This window comes from Ursus maritimus, unplaced genomic scaffold (assembly GCF_017311325.1).
Source record: "Ursus maritimus isolate PB19 unplaced genomic scaffold, ASM1731132v1 scaffold_28, whole genome shotgun sequence".
In the NCBI taxonomy this organism is placed as follows: domain Eukaryota; kingdom Metazoa; phylum Chordata; class Mammalia; order Carnivora; family Ursidae; genus Ursus; species Ursus maritimus.
In genome coordinates this window covers 16,262,920-16,285,169 of record NW_024425341.1, presented here as the reverse complement: position 1 = coordinate 16,285,169, position 22,250 = coordinate 16,262,920, and the positions used below count along the sequence as shown (strand labels likewise).

At 35.7% G+C, this 22,250-nt stretch overlaps 1 protein-coding gene and 1 long non-coding RNA gene across 9 annotated transcripts in view; one reads left to right on the top strand and one right to left on the bottom strand.

Annotated features, from left to right (window-relative positions):
* LOC103681334 overlaps positions 1 to 12,881 on the top strand; it is a 33,753-nt gene extending 20,872 nt beyond the window's left edge. The window contains exon 3 of one of the 2 annotated variants that reach the window (XR_573262.1): positions 12,822 to 12,881. This is a non-coding gene — a long non-coding RNA (uncharacterized LOC103681334). Of the gene's footprint in view, positions 1 to 6,166; positions 6,754 to 12,821 lie in introns of those variants that run through there. The other variant, XR_573261.1, reaches the window with a different exon arrangement.
* MSR1 (macrophage scavenger receptor 1) overlaps positions 1 to 22,250 on the bottom strand; it is a 130,966-nt gene that overhangs the window by 33,942 nt on the left and 74,774 nt on the right. For all 7 annotated transcript variants that reach the window (XM_008710890.2, XM_040643319.1, XM_008710887.2 and 4 more), the window contains 4 exons: positions 18,143 to 18,555; positions 12,687 to 12,873; positions 3,537 to 3,617; positions 1,010 to 1,099 (listed from right to left, as the gene is read on the bottom strand). In XM_008710890.2, the coding sequence (XP_008709112.1) occupies positions 1,010 to 1,099; positions 3,537 to 3,617; positions 12,687 to 12,873; positions 18,143 to 18,555 (771 nt within the window). The remainder of the gene's footprint in view (positions 1 to 1,009; positions 1,100 to 3,536; positions 3,618 to 12,686; positions 12,874 to 18,142; positions 18,556 to 22,250) is intronic.

Genomic DNA, 22,250 nt, shown 5'->3' with positions numbered 1-22,250 from the left:
ATGACATTCTGGAAAAGGCGAAACTACAGAGAGCGCGTGAAGAGATGCGTGGTTGCCTGGGGTTGGGAGGGAGTGTGCTGGTGATGAGTAGGTACACCACAGGGGATCTTTAGGGAAGGGAAACTACTCTGTATGATACTCTAGTGATAGATACATGTCATTATACAACTGATAAAACCCACAGAATGTACAACACCGAATATGAACTCTAATATATAAACTGTGGGCCTAAATTACTAATAACGTATCAATATGGTTCATCAATTATTACAAATACACCATGTTAATAACTTAACATGCAAGATGTTAACAATAGGGAAACCGGATGTGGGTTTATGAGAATTCTGTATTTTCTGTGCAATTTTTCTATAAACCTAAAACTACTAAAACAAAATCTATTTTAAAGAACACCTCAATGATAAGGATCCTATTCTCTTAGTCAACATTTACTTTGAAATTAGGAAACAGTAAGCCTGCCTCTTTCTAAAATTTCTGTGTGAAGTTCACAATTCAAGCTTAGGCTACTGCCCTTTTCTAAGGAGTAGAAAAAATGTCATCATGTATACAAATTTTAAAGAGCCTGAACAATGTAGTTTATTAAGAACTAATGTATAACAGCAGTCAGTTTATCTTGCATAGAATAGGATTTCTGACCTATCTGTAGATTGCTAACTGTAACTTTCCAAGGTTTGGCCAGTTTTGGTTAAAAGGGTATTTATACTTTGTTTGTTTTTCTTTGCTAGTCCTTCCCTTCTCTTTGTTCTAAGATACACACCATTCTTCATGTGATTTATGGTTGGGTAGAGTTTATAAATCCTCTATTGTCTTTTTCTTTTTTTTTTTTTTCTTAAAGACTACTTTCCTTTGGGACATAGGAACTTTCCTCAGGTAGAGAGAAATTAGTTTCAAAATGTTTCAGACCACAAAATAAACTGCATGTGAGTCTACTATTCATACTAGGATGGCTATTGCTTTTCGTATACAAAGAAAATATACATTATCACGATACCTGTCCTCCCGGTCTTCCCCGGTGGCCCTGGAAATCCTCGAGGTCCAGAAAAGCCAATTGCTCCCCGATCACCTTTAAGACCTGGAGGACCTACATGGTTAATGAAAAAAAACACAGCTGTGATAATTCACTTCTCATGTAGATTTGTAAGTATAATGAAACAATTTAGTTTTGAATATGCAATAGGTCAATCTCCAAATGAAGGGATAATATTCCTTCCCAAAATTTCATGTGTGCCACTGATAAATAATACAAGCAATTGGTAGAAACAATGCACTTAGTACAATGTAGATATTCAATAAATAAACTGCTACTACAAATAAAAACACATCAGAAAAAAAATCTTGGAGTTTTGACCAGAAGGCTTATGCAGTCCAACTGGAAATCCTCAAATGGCAGGATTTTGCTGTAGCAGCAATGGTAACTTCGAAATGTACAAGGTGGAAACTGAATTCTTAAGATTTGTTCCCGAAAAAGCACAACTCAAGCAATGAGAAATATAAACCAAAAAATTATATATTTATATATATTTATAAAATATATTTATATATATTTATAAAATATATTTATATATATTTTTAAAAATTGGAGTCCTAATGCTGGAATATATTAATCTTTCACGGACTTGATTTTACGTATTCTAATCCCAAACAATAATGTAACCACATATATACGCGCGCGTGTGTGTGTGTGTGTGTGTGTGTGTAGTGTATGAAGATTCATTAATGGGTACATATTATATAAATATACAAACCCAGGTTTTATGTGCTTAAATGAAAACAGCCTTTCTCCCCCTCCCCCAATTACTGTGATGACCATGAAAACTGTATGTAACAGTGTTATTTTCCTATAGAATGAAATATTTCATCCTAGAGCCCAGCAGTTTGAAATAAACTATTGTAAAAAAATCTCATTTTAGATGTTATCAGTTCAGAGAAATCCCATTAATTCAATTTTCAGTTAACTCCTTCGATAGCACATTATGAAAAATGTAAAAATTATACATCTTTTCCCAATATCAATCTTTGAATATATTGTCATTAGTTTACAAGTTCCAGGAGGCAGGACTTATATATATTAATTGAGTAAAAAAACAAAACAAAACAAAAAAAACCCAAAAAAACACAAACATTTCTTGAGGTATATTCATACAGACACCTAAAATTGGGTTAACTGTTCTCTAAGAAATGTTAAGTATATTTTAAATTGTCAAGAATATTATTCAACCCAGTCTAAACTTTGATTTGAACAGATATTAAGCAGATAGCCAAAGCAATAAAATGATAAATTATGTTTAGAAATATTAGTAAACTTAGGCCATCTCAATTTAATTACTCAATATATATTACTTTGCATATAGATATCATATACTGTATGTATTAAAATATAAACGTATGTACCTATGTATGTATAACAATGTACCCATAGATCATCCATAGATTGATTCATATATTGAATACACACACATATGATTATATATATAGATATATGTCAAATAGCTTTAAAATCTTTTTAATGTGAACTATGTATTGGCTTTTTAAGCATAACGTTGTCAAGGTCAGAAAGGTGTCAAATTCACGTCTTTCATTTTTAAATACTATTTTTCTGATGTAACCTGAGCTAGTCAATATATTGATCAGAAAGAAGACATTTTATATAACCAAAAGACAGAACAATAGGATGTAGTACATGGTATTTCGACATGTTTTTGGCGGCACAAACCATTCTAGTTATAATTAAGCCATGCAGTCTACTCCCTACTTTCAAAGAGCAAGTGGGTATTTGATTTCTCGCCAAGAATAACATGACAATCATGCTGCTACTATGGTCTCCTCTATTTCTGTGAGAGCAAGGAAAGTTCATGCTCTTTCTCCTTTTCTGTCTTCTATTACCTTCTCTCAAAATATTGCTTTCAAGATTACAACGCCAACTGAGGAAAATAATTTAAGACAGTTTTGCTCTAAGTAAGATACAGAGAGTAGCTGACAGTGAAGGTAAAAGTCATCTGTATTCTAGTCAACATTTACATTCAGATTTCATGGGTTTAAGCAGCTATATTTCAGGTAAGGACTGTATAAGGCATGTAATCCAATTTCCTTTTATGTGTCTGTGTGTGTCTGTGTGTGTGTGTGTGTGTGTGTGTGTGTGTGTGTATGTCATGCAAATATATTCAGAGTGACGATGATTTTCATATTCTCCTTCTCATGTGACCTAAAGCGAGGGCTGCCATACACTGTGCCCGATCAATAACAAAGACAGCACTCACGAGGAATATGAAAATCCCCATGTGGTAGTTTTGGCTAAAGCATTTAACTTTCTTCAAAAAGCAAAAGTCAGTGACATTTGGTACATTATAGTGCTTAGGCTTCTGGAAAACACTTAAGATCCCCCTTAGCACACACACAAGTACATACACATGCATGCACTCCACAGGAGACAAATCAAATAGCAATTCCCCCTACACACATATATGGATATATATTATCAGACCCTGAAGGATATGATGAAATAGTTACTGTTACCATACCTACTACACCTGGAATGCCTCGTGGACCACTTTCTCCAGCAGGACCTCTATCTCCTTTTTCACCGGGGGGTCCAGGAGGACCTTTAAAAAATAAATGACAATTACCAATCACAGTTTGAAAGCATAGGTAAAATGAATATGTCATGTTTCAAGACAGTTCTATAAGTAAATCCAGTCTTCTATTTGTAGTGCAATAACACAGAATGAGGAAGACGGACCTTCTGGAGCCATGCCCTGCTACGGAGACGTGCAGTGCCCTTACTGATAAAGATGCGACAGCATTAGAATAGACAGCCTAATCATGTATTACATATTTGTGTGCCTAGCACTTTTTTAGGTTCTCAGAACCTCGGAGCAGGGAAAAGACATGGAGTCAATGACGCCATAAACTCACTGTAGTATTGTGTACATACTAGGCAGATTTCGCTGTATCAAATTAGATGCTGTGTGGAAAATGTGGAAGGACGTATAAATCATGTGTGATCCACACATAGACGACAACCGAGCACCGTGTTGTTGAAAACGACAAACTCAGACGTTTGTTAGAGAGCTGCGAATCAGCAGGAGTAGCAATGGTTGAAAAGCCTTTGAGAGAGTAAGATTCGAAAGCTAATTTGAAGAATGGAGAGAATGAGGCGAAAGAGAATTCTGGGTAAGAGGGAGAGATTTGGGGAAAGGCAGGAAGGTAAAAATGAGTAAAAGAATACTTTTCAAATAAAATACAGCTGGCCCTCAAACAATATGGGTTTGAAAGGTGGGTCTTCTCATCTATAGATTTTTTTCGACAAATACGGAACAGTACTGCAAATGTATTTTCTCTCTTATGATGTTCTTAATAACATTTCTTTTTTGTAGCTGGATTTAAGAATACAGTATATAAGACATGTAACGTACAAAATATGTGTTAATTGACTGTTATTGTTGAGGCTTTCTGTCAACAGTAAAACTATTAGGAAAGTGTTGGGGGACTCAGAAGTTATACACTCATTTTCAAGGGCACAAGGGATCAGCACCCCAACCTCTAAGTTGTATTAAGTAGTTGTATTAAGTAGAATCCCTAAATAGATACAGATAGGATAAAATCAGTTGGGGAGGTTGGATGGAAAATTTTGACCACCTAGCCTCACAATTCCCCAAGTGTCCTCTGAGTATTGAATTTAATCAATACTGATTTAGTCATTTGAATTTTCTGTGCCCAGCAAAATGCATATCTAGTGATCACCTCTTTAGAAAAATGAAACTTTGGAACTTTTTTTTTTTAAAAGATTTTTATTTATTTGAAAGAGCGAACAAGAGAGAAAGCACGAGTGGGGTGAGGGACAGAGGAAGCAGCAGACTCCCTGCTGAGAAGGGAGCCCAACGCCAACGCGGTGCTCAATCCAGGACCTGGAGATCATGACCTCAGCCAAAGGCAGACACTTAACTGAGCCACCCAGGCTCCCCTGGCATTTTAGAATTCAAAGGTAACCCTGCTAGTATTCCCTCTTCTACATGGACTGCACAGGACAAGTGTTAATCCCTTCACTTCAAGCAGAACACTTTGCAATTTTCTTTTCAACCTCAAAAGGAAGAAACAAACTTGGATATACCACAGAATAATAAATAGTGATGTTTTAAAAGAGGCATTTTCATTCGCTGTGGTCTGGCCAAATGCATAGCCCAAGGACAACACACAACTGTATGTAGCATCAGTGGTTGGAGAGCACTTGCTTACACATTTTAATCAGGTGTGGGAATAAAATACCTGACGAATTTGAAGAAAGGGCCACATCAATAAAGATAATCTCATGAAAAAGTATATTCTGTTCATGTTCTTTGTTTCTAAGTCCTATCCCTGCTTCTCTCCATTTTTCTGATCTGTTCCACTTTTCAAGGTCCAACTTGGATTTTAGAACCTTCCTTCCCTGGTTACTCAATTTTCAAGATATCATTGTTCTTCTCAATGGCACATTGCCACTTTCTCTTCATACGCGACATGGGGCAGTAATACTGTATTGTACTTTTATTACAAAAGCAACTCTACTTATTACAGGAAATACAAAAGCCTAGAAAAATATAATTCATAATTCAATCATCTTAAGAGACTAACCATTAACATTTATTTCTTGTGTGTGTACTTTTTGTTTTGTTTTGTTTGACTGCATTTTATTTTTTTTACATCATCACGCAAATTCCCCTAAGCTATAGCTTCATGTTGGAGACATACATTTGGATGTTGCCCAAGAAATGTCACAGTTCTCCATCAGTGAGGAGTTGCACCTCCAGAACCATGAACACGGCTACAGTTCATTCATCTCTACATAGTGACGAAGTTGAAAGCAAGCAAGGCAGAAAGACTCCATTTGCAGCCCGAATTTTGCTGAGCAAATTGAAAGGAAGCAAATCCACAGTACTCAGGGGTGGTGTTTTGGGGGGAAAAAATGGACAAGGAAAGATTTTTATTTAGTAATTAGAGCTCTAAAGCAAGACATAGACATTCCAGGAAAAAGCAGAATGTGTGAGACAAGACACAAGGCACTGATGGACTGGATCTCGGCTCTTAGTCTCTGTGGTTAAGAGTTTTCACCATTTATTCAGCCAGTAAGAGATGGAACTCTTTTATAAACACTTCCCTGTCAATTATTTTGCAGGTAACTCTGTGGAGGAACTGCATACAGCTCTAACGTTGGAGAATTAATTCAGTCATAACAAATACATGAGTTATTTTCTGTAATTCTGAGTCAAAGATCCCTCTCTGTATTTTTATATAAAATACTGATACCAGGTTTCTGACTCCCAGAGTAAGAAAACCAAGTACACATTAAAGAATTCTAACTAGGTGTGTTGGCTGTTACATTTTTATTGTTACTTTATTCTTCATGTAACATTAATCTCACTTATTATGTTTCATTTTTATACATTGCTATATCTTTTCTACTGCCTAGAAAATGTGGGAAGTATCTCAATAAATATTTCTAGTGTCTTTCACATATTTGGGGGGACAGAAGTACACAGATCATACACCAGTTTTCTCTTAGCTTTGTGTGTAGAACTTTTGAGAACACTGTCAACATGGTGCTCTCATGCTATCTTCCAAAAGTGGTCTCCTCTCCATCCCCTCTGTAGCTCACATTCTAATCATCCTGCACTTGCACTAGTCTAGAGATCTTTATCTGGTCTGAATGTATTGTGTCTATTTCTTTTTTTTTTTAATTATAATATTTTTTACTATGTTAGTCACCATACAGTACATCCCTAGTTTTTGATGTAAAGTTCCATGATTCATTACTTGCGTATAACACCCAGTGCATCATGCAATACGTGCCCTCCTTACTGCCCATCACCAGCCTATCCCATTCCCCCACCCCTCTCCCCTCTGAAGCCCTCAGTTTGTTTCCCAGAGTACATAGTCTCTATTTCACCCTCATATTTCCTTCAGTTCCAGCTTTAAAAAAAAAATAGTACCTCTATCAACTATATATAGAAATATAGCTATCTGTTCTGCCGTGTTATGGAAGAAAGAATGAAGAACTTCAAGTCAGGAGACTTGGTGTCTTTGCAGTCACCTTCTTTGTCCTGAATTACTATCAAGCCGTAAGAATTCACACTATTTTTCTTCAAATTTAATACCTTCTAACTGCAAAGTTACAGGGATAATTCGTAAATGCTGCAGCAGTAATTTGCCACAGACAATTCCTTCTATAAAACACACATACAAAATCCACTACTTAGCTCCCTCCCTATGATTTATTTTGAAAAAGGAAAACTAAGATTTCTACATTGCCACAAAAAAGAACCGATTCAGAATACTCGACAACCATACATATCAGAGATCAAAATTTACACAGTGTGCTAGAAAAGCAAACCCAGGCATATCCTATCATTTAAAATCCTCAGATGAGACCAAAGAACGAATGTCTGCCTAAATTTCCAGAGCTATGCTTCTCCGTGTCCTATTCATTATGATCACACATTTCCTACTTTATTCGTAATCTTTTCTTCTCATCATAAAAATCTACTGAATCATCTAGGCTATTGCTGCTTAAACCTGCCCCTTTTTTTCTTTTAGTTTTCAAGCTCGTTGACTTAGGTACCTTTAATCTGAAGAGGCCTTAAAGATTTTTTAGTCAAACATACATACAGAGGGGTCAGAGAGTAAACTTCGAAGGTGTTAAAGCTAGTTGGGTAAAACTAGAACTAAACCACTTCTCTCCTGACATTCTAGGCTATGCTGTTCCCAACTTAATTGACTTCAGTTCTGGCATCTGTTTTTCCATTATTCCCCGGATGAATTTTTCCATTACATAGTGGTTAAAGACACAACCATTTTTTTATTTTTTAAATCATGATAATTGGTTGCACAAATCTCCAAATTTATATTCTAACAATTGTTTATTCTTCTTCCTTGACATGAATATGTTTATGTATGAATATATATATGCTTTTAGATCCTGGAAAGAAAATTTGTTTAAAATTTCTTTTCAAATAAACATCACATTACCTTTTCTTATCACTGAGCCATATTGTATTTTATTTCTCTTAACCCCTCTCCTCAAATGTTCACTGACTTTTTTCATTAAATCATGCTATGTCTCACCCCCTACCAAATTACATCACTACTGCAGTGATGAAATTCCGCTTAGTCCTTTAGTCTCTAATGACTATAATTATTTGGTAAATGTGTTAAAATATTTTTGTGTCTTGTATCTTCATGATTATTTAGCAGTTGTTAATATCAAAAGGGGGGCATAAAGATGGCTAATCCTACAACGAACAAATGATAAGGCACTCATTAATTTATACAATTTGTTTTTCTTGGGTTATAGTTTCATAAGTATTATTAAAAATTTCTTTTCTGCCTAGTGGTGGTAGAGAATATAAAAAATAGCCCCTAATTTTAAGGAATGTATTGTCTCCAAGAAGAGGCAACACTGCTCTAGAAGACAGTGTGAGGTACTTTTCGAGACGACCGTCATGTGAAGGTTTCTCTGATGAAAGAATACTAATGTTTAATACTAAGCAAGACACAGATGTCAGGAAGTTACTACTCTGATGGAACTAGAAAAGGCTTCCCGTATTAGACGGACATTGAATAAGAGATATGATATTTTCAGATAGAATTGAAGACAATATATTTAAGTGAAGGCAAAGGCATGAAGCAGGATATAAAAAGTACTGAGAATGGGGCGCCTGGGTGGCTCAGTCAGTTAAGCGTCTGCCTTCAGCTCAGGTCATGATCCCAGGGTCCTGGGATCGAGTCCCACATCTGGCTCCCTGCTTAGCAGGGAGTTGGCTTTTCCCTTTGCCTGCTGTTCCCCCTGCTCGTATTCTCTCTGTCTCTCTCTCTGTCAAAGAAATAAATAAAATCTAAAAAAAAAAAAAGAAAAAGTACTGGGTATGTTAGAATCACAGTGAAATCACTTGAAGTACTTGGTATCAAAAAGGGAAAAGGGAGGGAATCAGATATTCAAAAGTGGTTAAAAGACACATTATAGAAGATGTGCCATATAGGAAAATGTTTAATAAGGAAGTGATAGGCTTATAACTTAGGGTTTCTCTTCAGGAAGACTGCATTTTAACAAGAGCGTAGATAGGATTACAGTCTGAAAGGAAAGAAATGAGGAAGGAAATGATTGGGAGACTATGTCAATAGTCTGGTAGATTAGTGGTTAAGAAAAGCTTACATAAGAATACAAAGAAGCAACAAGGGGACAGAGAATATAGAACCTAAGAACTAAGGGCAGTCTCAGAAGAAAGAATAAAAACAATTAAAACTGCTATGTTGGAAATCTGGAAAAATGACACTGTCATTACAAAGTGTGACTCAAAAAGAAGAAAGGGTTAGTTTCACTTATTTATTCAATACATATGCATTTGCTTGCCCACCATACAGCAAGCCAGCTAACAGGTGCTGGGTAGGGAGAGATCAACAAGAGAGGCGAAACTCAACCTCACGGAACTCACATGCTATTAGCGAAGACGTAGGCTAAATAAATAAGCCGATGTGTATGTGGAACAATTTCACGAAGTCGCAAGTCCTGTGGAGAAGTTAAAGCACATGATGACAGAGAGAGATGGGGGAGGAAAAAATGACCTGTAAGAAGGTGGTTTTGAGTGAATCCAGGAGGGAGTGGAGCTCTAAAAGATATTTCGAGAGAGCGGCAGTGTGCTGCACATTACAGACAGCAAGAAGTGAAACTAGCACTTCCTCCTTCGTTACTTATACTTTTAAGTAGCACTTTCAGTTTTCCAGATTTTCAAGCTAGACAGAGGAAATGCCAGAGGGGAAATGGGAAAATGAAGGCAGATAAGTAGATGGGTTCCAGACCAATTAGGAATTTATTCTCCAGGTCAATGGGAATAATATCGAAGGGGCTTAAGCATGACAGCGAAAACATCTACTAACTTTTCTTAATCCCCCTCTTTTACTCTGCATAATACAGAATGAATCAGAAGTTGAATCAGGAGGAACAACTGGGAAGTTGATGTAGGGGATCAGACAAGTACAGTTGCTTGAATTAGAGTAGTAGCAGAAGAGACAGCGAGAAGCGGTTTTATTTGAAATATTGTTTGCGAGAAGAGTTAACAGGACTCACAGATGGATCAGATGTAGAAGTGACAGAAAGACATCAAAGACAGCTTCTGAGATCTTGGAGTGGGTAACTAGTTGGATAATGATACGGCCGGGAAAGCAACAGATTGGGGGAGCGGATGGGGTAGGATGCTCAAGAATCAAGGGTTTGGTTTTGGATTTTTAAAATTTTGGCTATTTGAAATCCAAAGTGGAGCTGTCTAATTGTTAGAGGGGATGCTGATTAATTCAAAATTTTCTTTGTCATCTGTGTTAATGTAATAATTAAAGAATGCATGCAATGTATTCCATGTAAGTAAGCTATAAAGCACAATAAAACAGAACACCCCTGCAACGTCACAAATCAAGAAATAGGTCTCTATATTGGTGCTCCCCGATCTCATTCATCTTCTTCCTTTGTAGAGTTAAACATTAGCCTGAATTTTGTATTTCTCACCCACTTTCCTGCACTTCACAAGCCACCATTATTACATATGAATGCATCTATAAATCCACATTATTTGCTTTTGCTAAATTGTGAGCATTAGAAACAAAATTGTACTATATATAGTTTTCTGGGACTTGCTTTACCTTTTTTTTTTCTTGTAAACACTTGGATATTAGACTTGAAGTATTTTTTCCCCCAAACTAGTGTTATGCAGTAAAAATCTCATGGGTTTCTGTTTATTACTAATACAATAAAAATATAAAAATTACAAATCAGAGTTTAACAGACATGGAAGCTAGAATAAGAGGCTCTAACATGAATTTAATTAGAATTACAGAAGAAAAGATAGGGCTGTGAAGAAGCGGTATTCAGAGAGACTGGAGCTGATAACTTTCCTGAATTTATGCTGGATTGAAATCCACAAACGTAAGAAGTAAAAACAAATGCAAGATGAATAAATTATCAATATGAAAACACAACAAGTGAAATTGCTGGTAATGAAGACAAGAAGGACAACAAGCGGACTGGCAGTCATTTTTAAAACAGCAAGGAAAGCCAAAAGCCAGGGAAGTACCTTCAAAATACGGACTGAAACAACCAGAATAGGTGTCAACCTAAGAAATACGTATGCAGTAGAACAATTTTAAAGATCAAGGACAAAATCGAGAAAACGAAATCAAAAGGTCTCACCTTTTAGACTTTCACTCAATAAACCTCCAAAAGATATACTTTAGGAAGAAGGAAAATGATCCCAGAAGTGGTGTCTGAGGCGTATTTAGAAGGGCAAATTGGCAAACTCATGTGCAAATTTTAATATTGTCTATATAACGTAAGAAAAATAATATTGACTAAATTCTTGTGTTTTTTTTTAAACTACATAAAATAGAAATAAAGTGTACTCAAAAACATTAGAAAATCAGGGAAACGGGTCATGAGACAAAGTTTTTTAAGTTCCCTGTATATTTAGGATAAAGGTGAAGATATCGATCGTTGGACTTCGTTAAGATAAAGTTCAAGGACAACCACCAATAAAATAGAAATAGATTAGAAAGTCTCCAAAATTTTTTTGGTGCCTTTGGTGGAAAGAAAAATTCAATGAGAAAAATCTCAATCAATCCAAAAGTAGACAAGAAAGGGAAGGAAATGGAACATAGAACTGGACAAAAACACCACAAAATAAGATGGCAGAAATAAGTACAGTGAAAAGATGGTTAGATTGCACATTTTTTAAAAAGTATTCTTGGGGGTCCTGGCTGGCTCAGTCAGTACAGCCTGCAACTCTTGATCTTAGGGTTGTGAGTTTGAGCCTCATGTTGGGTATACAGATTACTTAAGATATAAAATCTTTAAAAAAAAAAAAGTGTTCTTTATGTAAGAGAAACCTAAAACAAAGTAAACTACGAGAAAATACTTAAAATGTAAATAGAAGCTGGAGTAAAAATATATATGAGGTGTATGTTGATTTAAAAATCAGTAAGATTCGGGGCGCCTGGGTGGCACAGCGGTTAAGCGTCTGCCGTCGGCTCAGGGCGTGATCCCGGCGTTCTGGGATCGAGTCCCACATCAGGCTCCTCCGCTATGAGCCTGCTTCTTCCTCTCCCACTCCCCCTGCTTGTGTTCCCTCTCTCACTGGCCGTCTCTCTCTCTGTCAAATAAATAAATATAATCTTTAAAAAAAAAAAAAATCAGTAAGATTCAATTTACTATGGTTTATCAACAGCAACCAAAGAAGAAATTGACAAACTTACCGTTATTTTGTTATTTTATAGAGTTCAAAGACCTTTCTAATTAAAAATACAGTCAGGTAAGAAGTAAAAAAGACTGGAAATTTTGAAGAACAGAATTAACAAGCTTATCTGTGGACAGGTAGAGAATGTGGTGCCTTATGCCATCTTCATTAACATGGGAGATTTTGAACAATGACTCGTTAGACCTTAAAGACATTTTTTTTTTATTACTTTCAATTAAAGAATACCAAGATCCTGTTATGTTACCATGTCTTGATAAGACCTCAAAATTGCTTTCTCTGGACATCTGTAGTAAACATATGCTCAAAAACTATTTCATACCATAGGATTTCAAACACCAGATCTCTGCACGTATCAGTATATTGTGATATATTATTTCCTGGAAGAATGAGAAAATATTTTACCTTGAATTAAAGTGATATTTTTCAATGTCTGAGAGTGTTCCCAATCCTTCAGTCTGAGATCATTAGTGATGTTATTCAGTACTTTCACTTCTCCTTTTATTTCCTGTTCCAAATTCACTTGTTTTTCTTTCATAGACATAATTTCTGCTGATGCATTGTACACACGCTCCTCTAATCTACTCATGTCCTGTGAAATACAAGCAAGCATCCGTGATTTTTATTACACACATGATTATCGAATCCGTAAGTTTAAGAAGCCCTGAAAGCCAGGTATTTTTTGTTTAAATATTATAGAACACTATGGAGTAAGAATGCAGAAATTAGAAAACTGCCTTAAGAGAGTAATTTTTTTGGTTTTGAAGCATTTCCTCTTTTAACTGAGTGACTGAATTGTTACACCCTCGTCCCTGAAAAATTAGCTGAATATACCAAGGTATCTTTGATTCCTAAAAATATAGATGTTACAATGCTAAAAATGAAACAAAAGAACTTGTATGATTTTTATCAGAAGTGAAATTTCTTGTCCTGTACTTTGAGTAGCTGCATATTCCAATTCTGTGAATTTGATAAAATTTGTATATTAAAGTGTTTTATAGCAATAATAAAGTTTAATGTCATAATTCTCAGTGGTAATGGGAAATACTTCAGGAGAGTTTTTCACATTCAGTAAAATCTCAACTAGAATTTTAACAACATCTTACTTCAATTTTTTTTAAAATTTTATTTATTTATTAGACAGAGAGAGACTGAAAGAGAGAGCACAAGCAGGGGAAGGGGTAGAGGCAGAGAGAGAAGCAGACTGCCCACTGAGCAGGGAGCCCAATGGGGAGCTAATCCCAGGACCCTGGGATCATGACCTGAGCTAAAGGCAGACACTTAACTGACTGAGCCACCCCAGTACCCCTCTTACTTTCAATTTTTATTATCTCTGTGAGGTTTCATTATTATTTTGTTTTCAAATACATATGTAATTTGTGTATATTTATATATATCCATGCATACACAGATTGTGAATAGGAGAGATCATATTGCATTCTACAATATGCTTTTGTTTTTCACTCAATAATATATTGAGGATATTTACCTATGAAAATATTTAGAGACTGCCTTACTTTCAATAATTTAGTGGAATTATATTAATGTATTTTTTCATAATTTAGGATTCCTAGAGATCAAGTTTTGAGCTGCATATATATTTTTTTTACACCTTTAAGCAATGCTGCAATGAAGAACATTATATATATATTTACATACTTGTAAAGGTTCTATAGGACAGCTTCCTGGAAGTAGATCCGGTCAGAGGAACTAAATATTAAACTTTTTGTTCAGTACTGCTGCGGTGCCCCCAAATATATGGCACTATTTTTTTTCAATCTTACTAATCACGTATCAGTGCCTAGTTTTAGCACCCACATGCTGGGTACCTTCAACATACTTAAGTTTGCAGCGTTAGGAGTAAATACACGATAAATCATTCTACTTATTTTGCTTTTCAAATTATGATGAGGTTAAGTATACAGTCATAATAAAGTTTTTGACAATGTTTGTCTTTATTTTCAAGACTTTGGCTTGGTTTTCCTTTGGGTGTTGGGCTGTTTCTTATGTAGCAAACCTTCTCATCCATTCTACTGACATTTTCCGTCCCTCTGTTCTACTTTTATCGGATCCTCTGTCTTCATGGTATGCTCAGTACTTTTCTAAGGACATCTCTGCTTAACTGCTGATGTATTCTCATTTCCCACTGGTATACAGAAATAAGCCAGGGGTGTATTGCTCCCTAATCCAGGTACAAAGAGAAAATTACACGCTTTGACTGGACAGGACAAGTTGATGTGAGGGGGGGTCAAGGCAGTCAGGGTGTAAAGCCTTTGAAAGGAAATGAACAGATACCTAGATTGGCCCCTTCGGTGGCACTACACTCAAGCACAGAAGCTTATCAGTTTTTACTTTTCTAACTGTGCCTTCCCTCATCCAAAACCCTATTCTGTTGTCTCCACTGTCTCCTTCCTTGACTATTTGGCATTTTCCATACCATATAGTATAAGTCATGATAATGAAAAGTACAGCACAGCGAATACAGTCAGTAATATTGTGGGGGTACCTGGGTGGCTCAGTTGGTTAAGCATCTCCCTTCGGCTCAGGTCATGATCCCAGAGTTCTGGGATCAAATCCTGCATTGGGCTCCCTACTCAGTGGGGAGTCTGCTTCTCCCTCTGCCTGCTGCTCTCCTTGCCTGTACTCTCTCTGTCAAACAAATAAATAAAATCTTAAAAAAATATATTGTGATAATGTATGGGGATGGATGGTGACTACACTTTTTTTGGTATTGAGTAATGTACAGAATTGTTAAATCACTACATTGTACACCTGAAACTCATATAACATTTAAAATAAATACAATTTTGGGACACCTGGGTGGCTTAGTTGGTTAAGCATCTGCCTTCAGCTCCTGTCACAATCCCAGGGTCCTGGGATCCAGTCCCGCATCGGGCTCCCTGTTCAGTGGGGAGCCTGCTTCTCTCTCTGCCTGCCGCTGCCCCTGCTTGTGCTCTGACAAATAAATAAATAAAATCTTAAAAAAAATACAATTTAGAAAACCATGTTTAAAGCTTGGATGTGAGCATGGATGTTTATAAAGCACAGCAACATAAAAAATATGCTCACCTACATTTGGGTAGCTCCAGGTAGTCACGGAGCAGAGGGCAGGGGGCTAACAGTTGATTTTGCTGCCAGAAACCCAGGACTTTCCCATGTTTTTCATATACAAAGCTAACGCTGCCTTTTATTCCCTTTTTTGAAAGCTGCATATGGTGCTCATATTAGCCAGATTTCACTTGAAATAATTTTTACTGGGAAGACGGAAAATGCATTTTATTATTTCTTTTAAAAAGCCTATTCAGCATCCATACACACCTTCCATACTCTATCATCAGCGGCCCCGCTGGAAACTGGCATTTAATTTTGCAGTCTTACAGTCCTTTCTATGAACAAGGGACACAAGGAATTCCCACCTCTCTCTTTCCTTTTGTGCTAGTGTACTTTTTTCCCTCAAACTCATGTTTGGTCTGTCCTTGATAGGCATCATGCTGGTATCACTTATAAGCCTTTACTTCAAACAGCATCTACTGATTCAGGCATTCATTTAATTTACTTATTCCTGCATTGGGCTAAAGACTTGAAGGTGAATAAAACTGTTTAAGCAACAGCGGGATGAGGCTCCGATATTGTTTTCAATGAGCGCATGTGTGTGCACGCACACATCCATATACATACACCAGTACTGACCTAGTTTCTCAATCTCTACAAGTGATTGCTGCCTCGAAAAAGAAAATAGCTCTGGAAGTCTCTCCATTCCCTCGTACCTTCATTTCTAATGCCAGGACCCTGTCTAAAACCTAAGTGTGATCTATCCAAACTCAAAGAGTTCACTCATCACCAGATTTTGATTTCCAGTAACTAGCACTTCAAACATGTTCAAGATTTCTACTGTCTTCTAAATAGTTTCCAATTTGGTTTCAACTCTTGATGTGAGTTCACAGATATCCCATAGTCTCTACTGAATCTGGGGCATTAGCAGTACCGAATATATCCTATCTGTCCATCTGGTCCATCTTCTCTCTCCTTGCCCTGTCCCACTGCTCTACTGTTTTTATATAACGTAATATTTCTTCTTCCTTCCTCTTTCCCTCCAACTTAATCAGTTCATAGTCTCATAACTGAAATTTTGTTTGTCTCCCCTAGTCTTCTGCTCTGTAGACTGTTACTACTTTGTGACTCTCTCTACCCTTGCAGAGCCTAAGTCCTTGACATTTCTTTTTCTTTTTTTAAGATTTTATTTATTTATTTATTTATTTGACAGACAGAGGACAAGCGGGGGAGGTGCAGGCAGACTGCCTACTGAGCAGGGAGCCCGACGTGGGACTCAATCCCAGGACCTTGGGATCATGACCTGAGCCAAAGGCAGACGCCCAACTGACTGAGCCACCTAGGTGCCCCAGAGTCCATGATATTTCAATAGTAGTTGATATACTTAGATACTTATTAACAGTGTGGGAAACACAGATTTTGGAAGTGGTGACATGGATTATCAAGGCTGGTGTTGGGATGAGGTTTTCCAACAAAGTCCCCGTATTTATACAGCCATGCCATTGTCCTCTGACATCTTAAAACCAGGATCATGTGAAATTCAAAAGTTCTGAGTGATTGTACCTTACAAATAGAGATGTAGACTATTCCTTCTTAACTAGTTTTGTCTATTCCCTAGTCAATAATTTAGTTGGTTTTCATCTTTTATAACTTTAGAGGTTTGTTGTTCCTCTCTAAGTGACATCCATTTTTAAAAATCACTACTGTTAATACTGTCTCTATACAGAAAACAGCTTCATTAATCAAAAATGGGTCTATTCAAATAAAATTTACTACCAAGATGCCAACGTTGCTTTGCTGATGGTGGAAACTTTATAGGCTTCACATTAATTATGATCTTAGGTCTTAGATATTTGATAATAGAAAGATTGTTTTTTTCACAGGAGTAAATTTTAGTCATATGCTTATTTTTCATGGAATGGAATGAATTATAATTATTTAACAACCAAAAAAAAAAACAATTTTGAAGTAAGGGGCTTGCTTTTTAATTTCTTTCCATCAATACAAAGTAATCAGGTGGGCTGGCCACAGTACAGTCTATAGCAGAGGTGAGAAAATTATGATCCATGGGCCGAAGTCTGTTTTTGTAAACAAAGATTAACTGGACCACAGCTTCCCTCTTGTGTCTACATGTTGTCTCTGGCTGCTTGTGCACTAGAATGGCAGAGCTGAATAGCCACGAGGGAGACCTTGTAGTTCCCAAAGACTGAACAGTTCACATCTGGCCTTTTACTTTTGCTGAAAACCTGGTCTAAACATGGCTTGCTCTCCTTTCTTGTGTATTTGGTCCTATGATAAAAATAAAATGTTGTTAAGTATTACTCAAAATTTAGCTCTTTAATTATAGTTACCTTTACACATTAAAACTTAATTATACTTCTTGGGAATGACAAACTATTTAAAAATGTAGATTTTGTATGTTATTCATGTAAATGAGGTTTCCATTTCTTTGATGATGAAGGAATTTGGGTCTGTTGTAGAATTTACAAAACAGAGTACCCACTAAGATAATCTAAACATTATAATTGGTTTAGACAGTCTCAAGAGGTAGTATAAGGGGATTTAAAGAACTAAAATACCTTATGAGAGTCTATATCCAATGGGAAAATATCCCCCATTGTGTTGGGAACCGGGAGAAGACAGTAGGTAAATTCATGTACAATCTTCTGGTAAGACTGCCAGAGGAATCAGGGTAAGTCAGATAATATTCAAACGGGGTTTGCAAATTTTGTTTTCTTGAACTGTCTGAGGAGATAGGATCTAGATGGATTCAATCTTGGCATGTGACCTTCTAATACAAAAACTCTTACCTCTTGCTGTTTAAATGTATTGTCTTGGACTCTGTCATTCAGTGTTTTGATACTGAGCTGCAAATCAAGCAATGTGGTATTCAGACTTAGTAACGACTTGGAGATTTCGTCTATCACGTTTCCGTGTCCCTGAACTGAGGAAACCAAGGTACTCAGCTGGAGAAGAACATCATTAAATCTTTGATCAGTCACCAGACTAAAATTTTGGAAATGCTCTGAATCTATGAGGTTGGCTTCTGTATCTGAAATATATTGGATTCTCTTCTCCATGTTGCTCATTTGTTCCATAACAGCTTCTCGAAATCTCATCTCATCTTCACTGTCATTTCCTTTTCCTGTGAGACTTTGAGATATTTCGTTTGCATTAATTGAACCAACTGTGCAATTCATCATTTCCCTCTTCAGGAGCTGTGCTGTATATTTAAGTAAAAATAAACAGAGTCATGGCCTGTATCCTTAAATGCATACACCACTCCATTCTGTATCATTCCACTCCATTCTAACATTTTGAATGCAATCCTAAACTGGGTATTTATTTTAAATATACAATGTGTGAACCACACTACACATGTTGTTGAAAGGAAGACAGCCAGCCTCCTTTTCCCACTTCCCATTAGAATTTATTCCAGGATCAAGTCATCCTTTCTGAACTGCTGCTTATATGCATCTTCGGAGCCACTGCATTTGGCTTTGACAGTACGATTATGAAGTGCATTGTATCCTATTCCTCAGGTCTGTTAGGATAAAATGAGATAATGCTTAACACAGTATCTGAAGCAAGCATGTTGAATACATTAGCTGTTATGAAGATAAATGATGTGACAAAAACAATATGTAGTAAAAATAGAAGTATTAGTGTTATCTACTGTATGAGTAAATTGTTGGCTCACCTTCCTCATCCAATCACTTAAGCTGGCAGAGAATTGTCATTTTCAGTTTATACAGGCCTATTTATTATTGGTGGGACAGAAATTGAGCAAATAATTTTTTTTCACTTTAAAAAATATTATTTTTGTAAGATTCCTCTTTACCTATTATAAAATACATATTCATCACAGAAAACTTTCAAAAGATATGTAATAAAGAAAAATAACTTATTCTTAATCTCACCATCCTGAGTTAAATGTTAACATTTTGGTGTATGTATACCAAATCTGTCTCTCTTTTCACTAGCATATTATTATTTCAAAAATAATTTTAATACCTACATTGTTTTATCTGTATGGATCTACCAGATTTATGTAACAGAACTCCTACACTTAATTTGCTCTGTTTTTACTAATATATGCAATGCTTTCAGGAACAATTTTTAAGTAATTATTTCCTAAAAAAAAATCTATTAAATTATATTTGGGGGATATACAGAGCTGCCGATATTTATTTCCAAATGGGCACATGTTCTCTAAACAAGGTAATTATCCCTCTGAAAAGATCTAGAGTAATATGTTTGGAGTTTCAAATCATGAAAAGCATAAACATTAGCTCTGCAGATAAAAATAATACATAATTATATACAAAAAATGTTAAGTACCATTTTACCACTAATCAGTGATAGTTAAGACTTTTTTCATATCTCCCTCTATTTCTATCTATATTATTACTTTATCAACATATATGTCTTTTATTCATTTATTTGGAATGCATAGGATTTTTCACATTTGACCATTATTGAGCAATAAAAAGAGTAACTGTTGTATATGGTTTAAAAATATATCTACATAAACAGCTATACCTGATATATCAGTTTTCTTAATAAAAATGATATGGCAGTAGTATCAGCCTTATGGATTTTTGAGAATTGAGATAACACATGAAAGATAGTTAGTTCCACCCCAAGCTCAAAGTTACCTGTTATATAAATGAGAGGCTGGTATTTACTCAGGAACAAGCTACCTGATTCTAGAATCTAGCTCCATTCCTCAATTACTAGCTGGGGTACTCAGGGAAAGTTCTCTTCTTAAGTTCCTCAAAGATCGAAATGTAGTAACTGCTTCCAACAGTGGTGCTGAGGATGCATGAGGGAAGGCATGTAAATCCCACGGCACACAGATGGCCCACAGGAAAATTCTGTCCAAATTAAAGCGACTTATCCATGAAAGATATGATCTTACAGAGTTCACGGTCTTTGCCATCTTTACTTAAAGAAGCTGTCTGATGATGATTGCTATTGTACCTATTATTATATTAGGAATAAGTATGAAACTATACATGCAATTAAATCCCAACTTTAAAAAGCCAAATTATATCATATTTTCCTAGTTAGATTCTTTAAAATTAGTTTATTTGAATTAATAAAATGTTTGACAACATTTTTTTATGATCCAGAGTGTGGATTATTTTATACTTCTTAATTTATTAAGGAAGTGGACAAAAAAATGTATTTTTTAGTTGGATCTCATCACATTTGTTACATTAAGTATGGGGAACAAGTTCTGGACTGACAGCCTCATTCAGGCATTTAATTCTATGATTTATTTATTAAGCACCTACCATGTGTGGAGCACTGCTTGAGGAACTCTGGGAATGTAAAACTGGGAATGGATTTTGCCTGTAATAGAGACCCAAACTAATAATTTTGTAAAAACTACTTCAAAGATGTCCCTTAAAAAGGTTCCTTTCATGATGATTATTAGCTTTTCTAAGTAGCAGTTAAGAATCCAGGTTTGGAGTGGACCTGCCTGGGTTAGCAATTCTTGCTCTTTCCTTTTTAATCTGTGATCTTGGGCAAGTTATTTTACCAGGGCTTCTATTTTACTAACTGTATGATAGGATTCTAACAGTCAGTGTTCAAATAATTAAAGGAGCTAATACATGTAAAGTGCTTATACTACTTCCTGGCTTACGATAAGCATTTGTTAACTTCCAGCTTTTTTGTTATTAATATTTTGGATTCAAATTCTGTGACTTCTGTGTCTGTATGCACAACACTGAAAATACTGATGGGGAATTAATACTGTTTAGTATTAAAAAAAAAACGGGGGGGAGGTTGGGTGTTGTAACGAGCACTGTAGTTTCTGCAATTTATTTTACTAAGCATAATGATCTAATTGCTCAACCATGTAATTTTTCTTTCCCTGGAAATAACTTCTGTTTCACGTGGATAAAGCAAATCTTTTTCACAGGATGGAAAGGGAAGACGAACTGACAAAACATCATGTGACCAAAGGTTTCTATCTGACATGCACTTCAACATAAAGTTGGCAATAAAGACTACATTGTTGCTTACAGATTTACAAACACAAAACACTGCTTGTTTTCCCAAATCCAAATGAAAACTAATCCTAACTTTTTAAAAAACTGTTTAACTCTGTATCATAAATCTAGGTAAAGAATGCCAGAGTTCAGATCTTCGAATGCTCATTTCTTTCATTATCATTGGAAAGATGGCATTTTGTGACTTTTCTATTTCACATTTGAAAGGAGGCAAACTTTTATGGTTTGTGGAAACCCTCAGGGAGAGAGTGATATTTGATATTTCACAGATCACATTTACTCCTTCATGTTGCTAATATCTTCTCCTGCCAAAATTCTGTATTATTTTGAGCTAAAGAATCTTCAGTATTTCAGCAACAATTATATATGCATTAATCCTAGATTGTATTTTACTGTCAGAGATGTTATTATGTTGTTGTACTATGATAGGGATTCAGGAGTAGCTTTCATCATTAAGAAGTATCTTTCATCATATAAGTCATTTTAAATTTAAATTTAAATAGAGTCTTTCTGCACAGCATTTTATTTCATCCATCAATTCATATTTGCCAAAACAGAGTAATTTCTATCTTTTAGGGATATATTTTTTTATTTATAATTTTTTGATATCAAGTAGAGATATGTATTGCATTAGTTTTGTTTTGGTTTTGGAAAATACTCTGATCTGTAATGTAATCAAAGTTGAAAATGGATTGTCAGTTGTTTATTCGAGTGTGATAGAAACAGTGAGATCCATTCCAAGTTCTGGTGAATTTGAGTGCTAATGTGGACTTAGTAAGACTTGAACATTTTTAACTTCTTGTTAGTCTTACTAGGTACCTGCTATAGTTTTAGGAAACAAAATTTCTTTTTCTTTCTTTCTTTCTTTCTTTCTTTCTTTCTTTCTTTCTTTCTT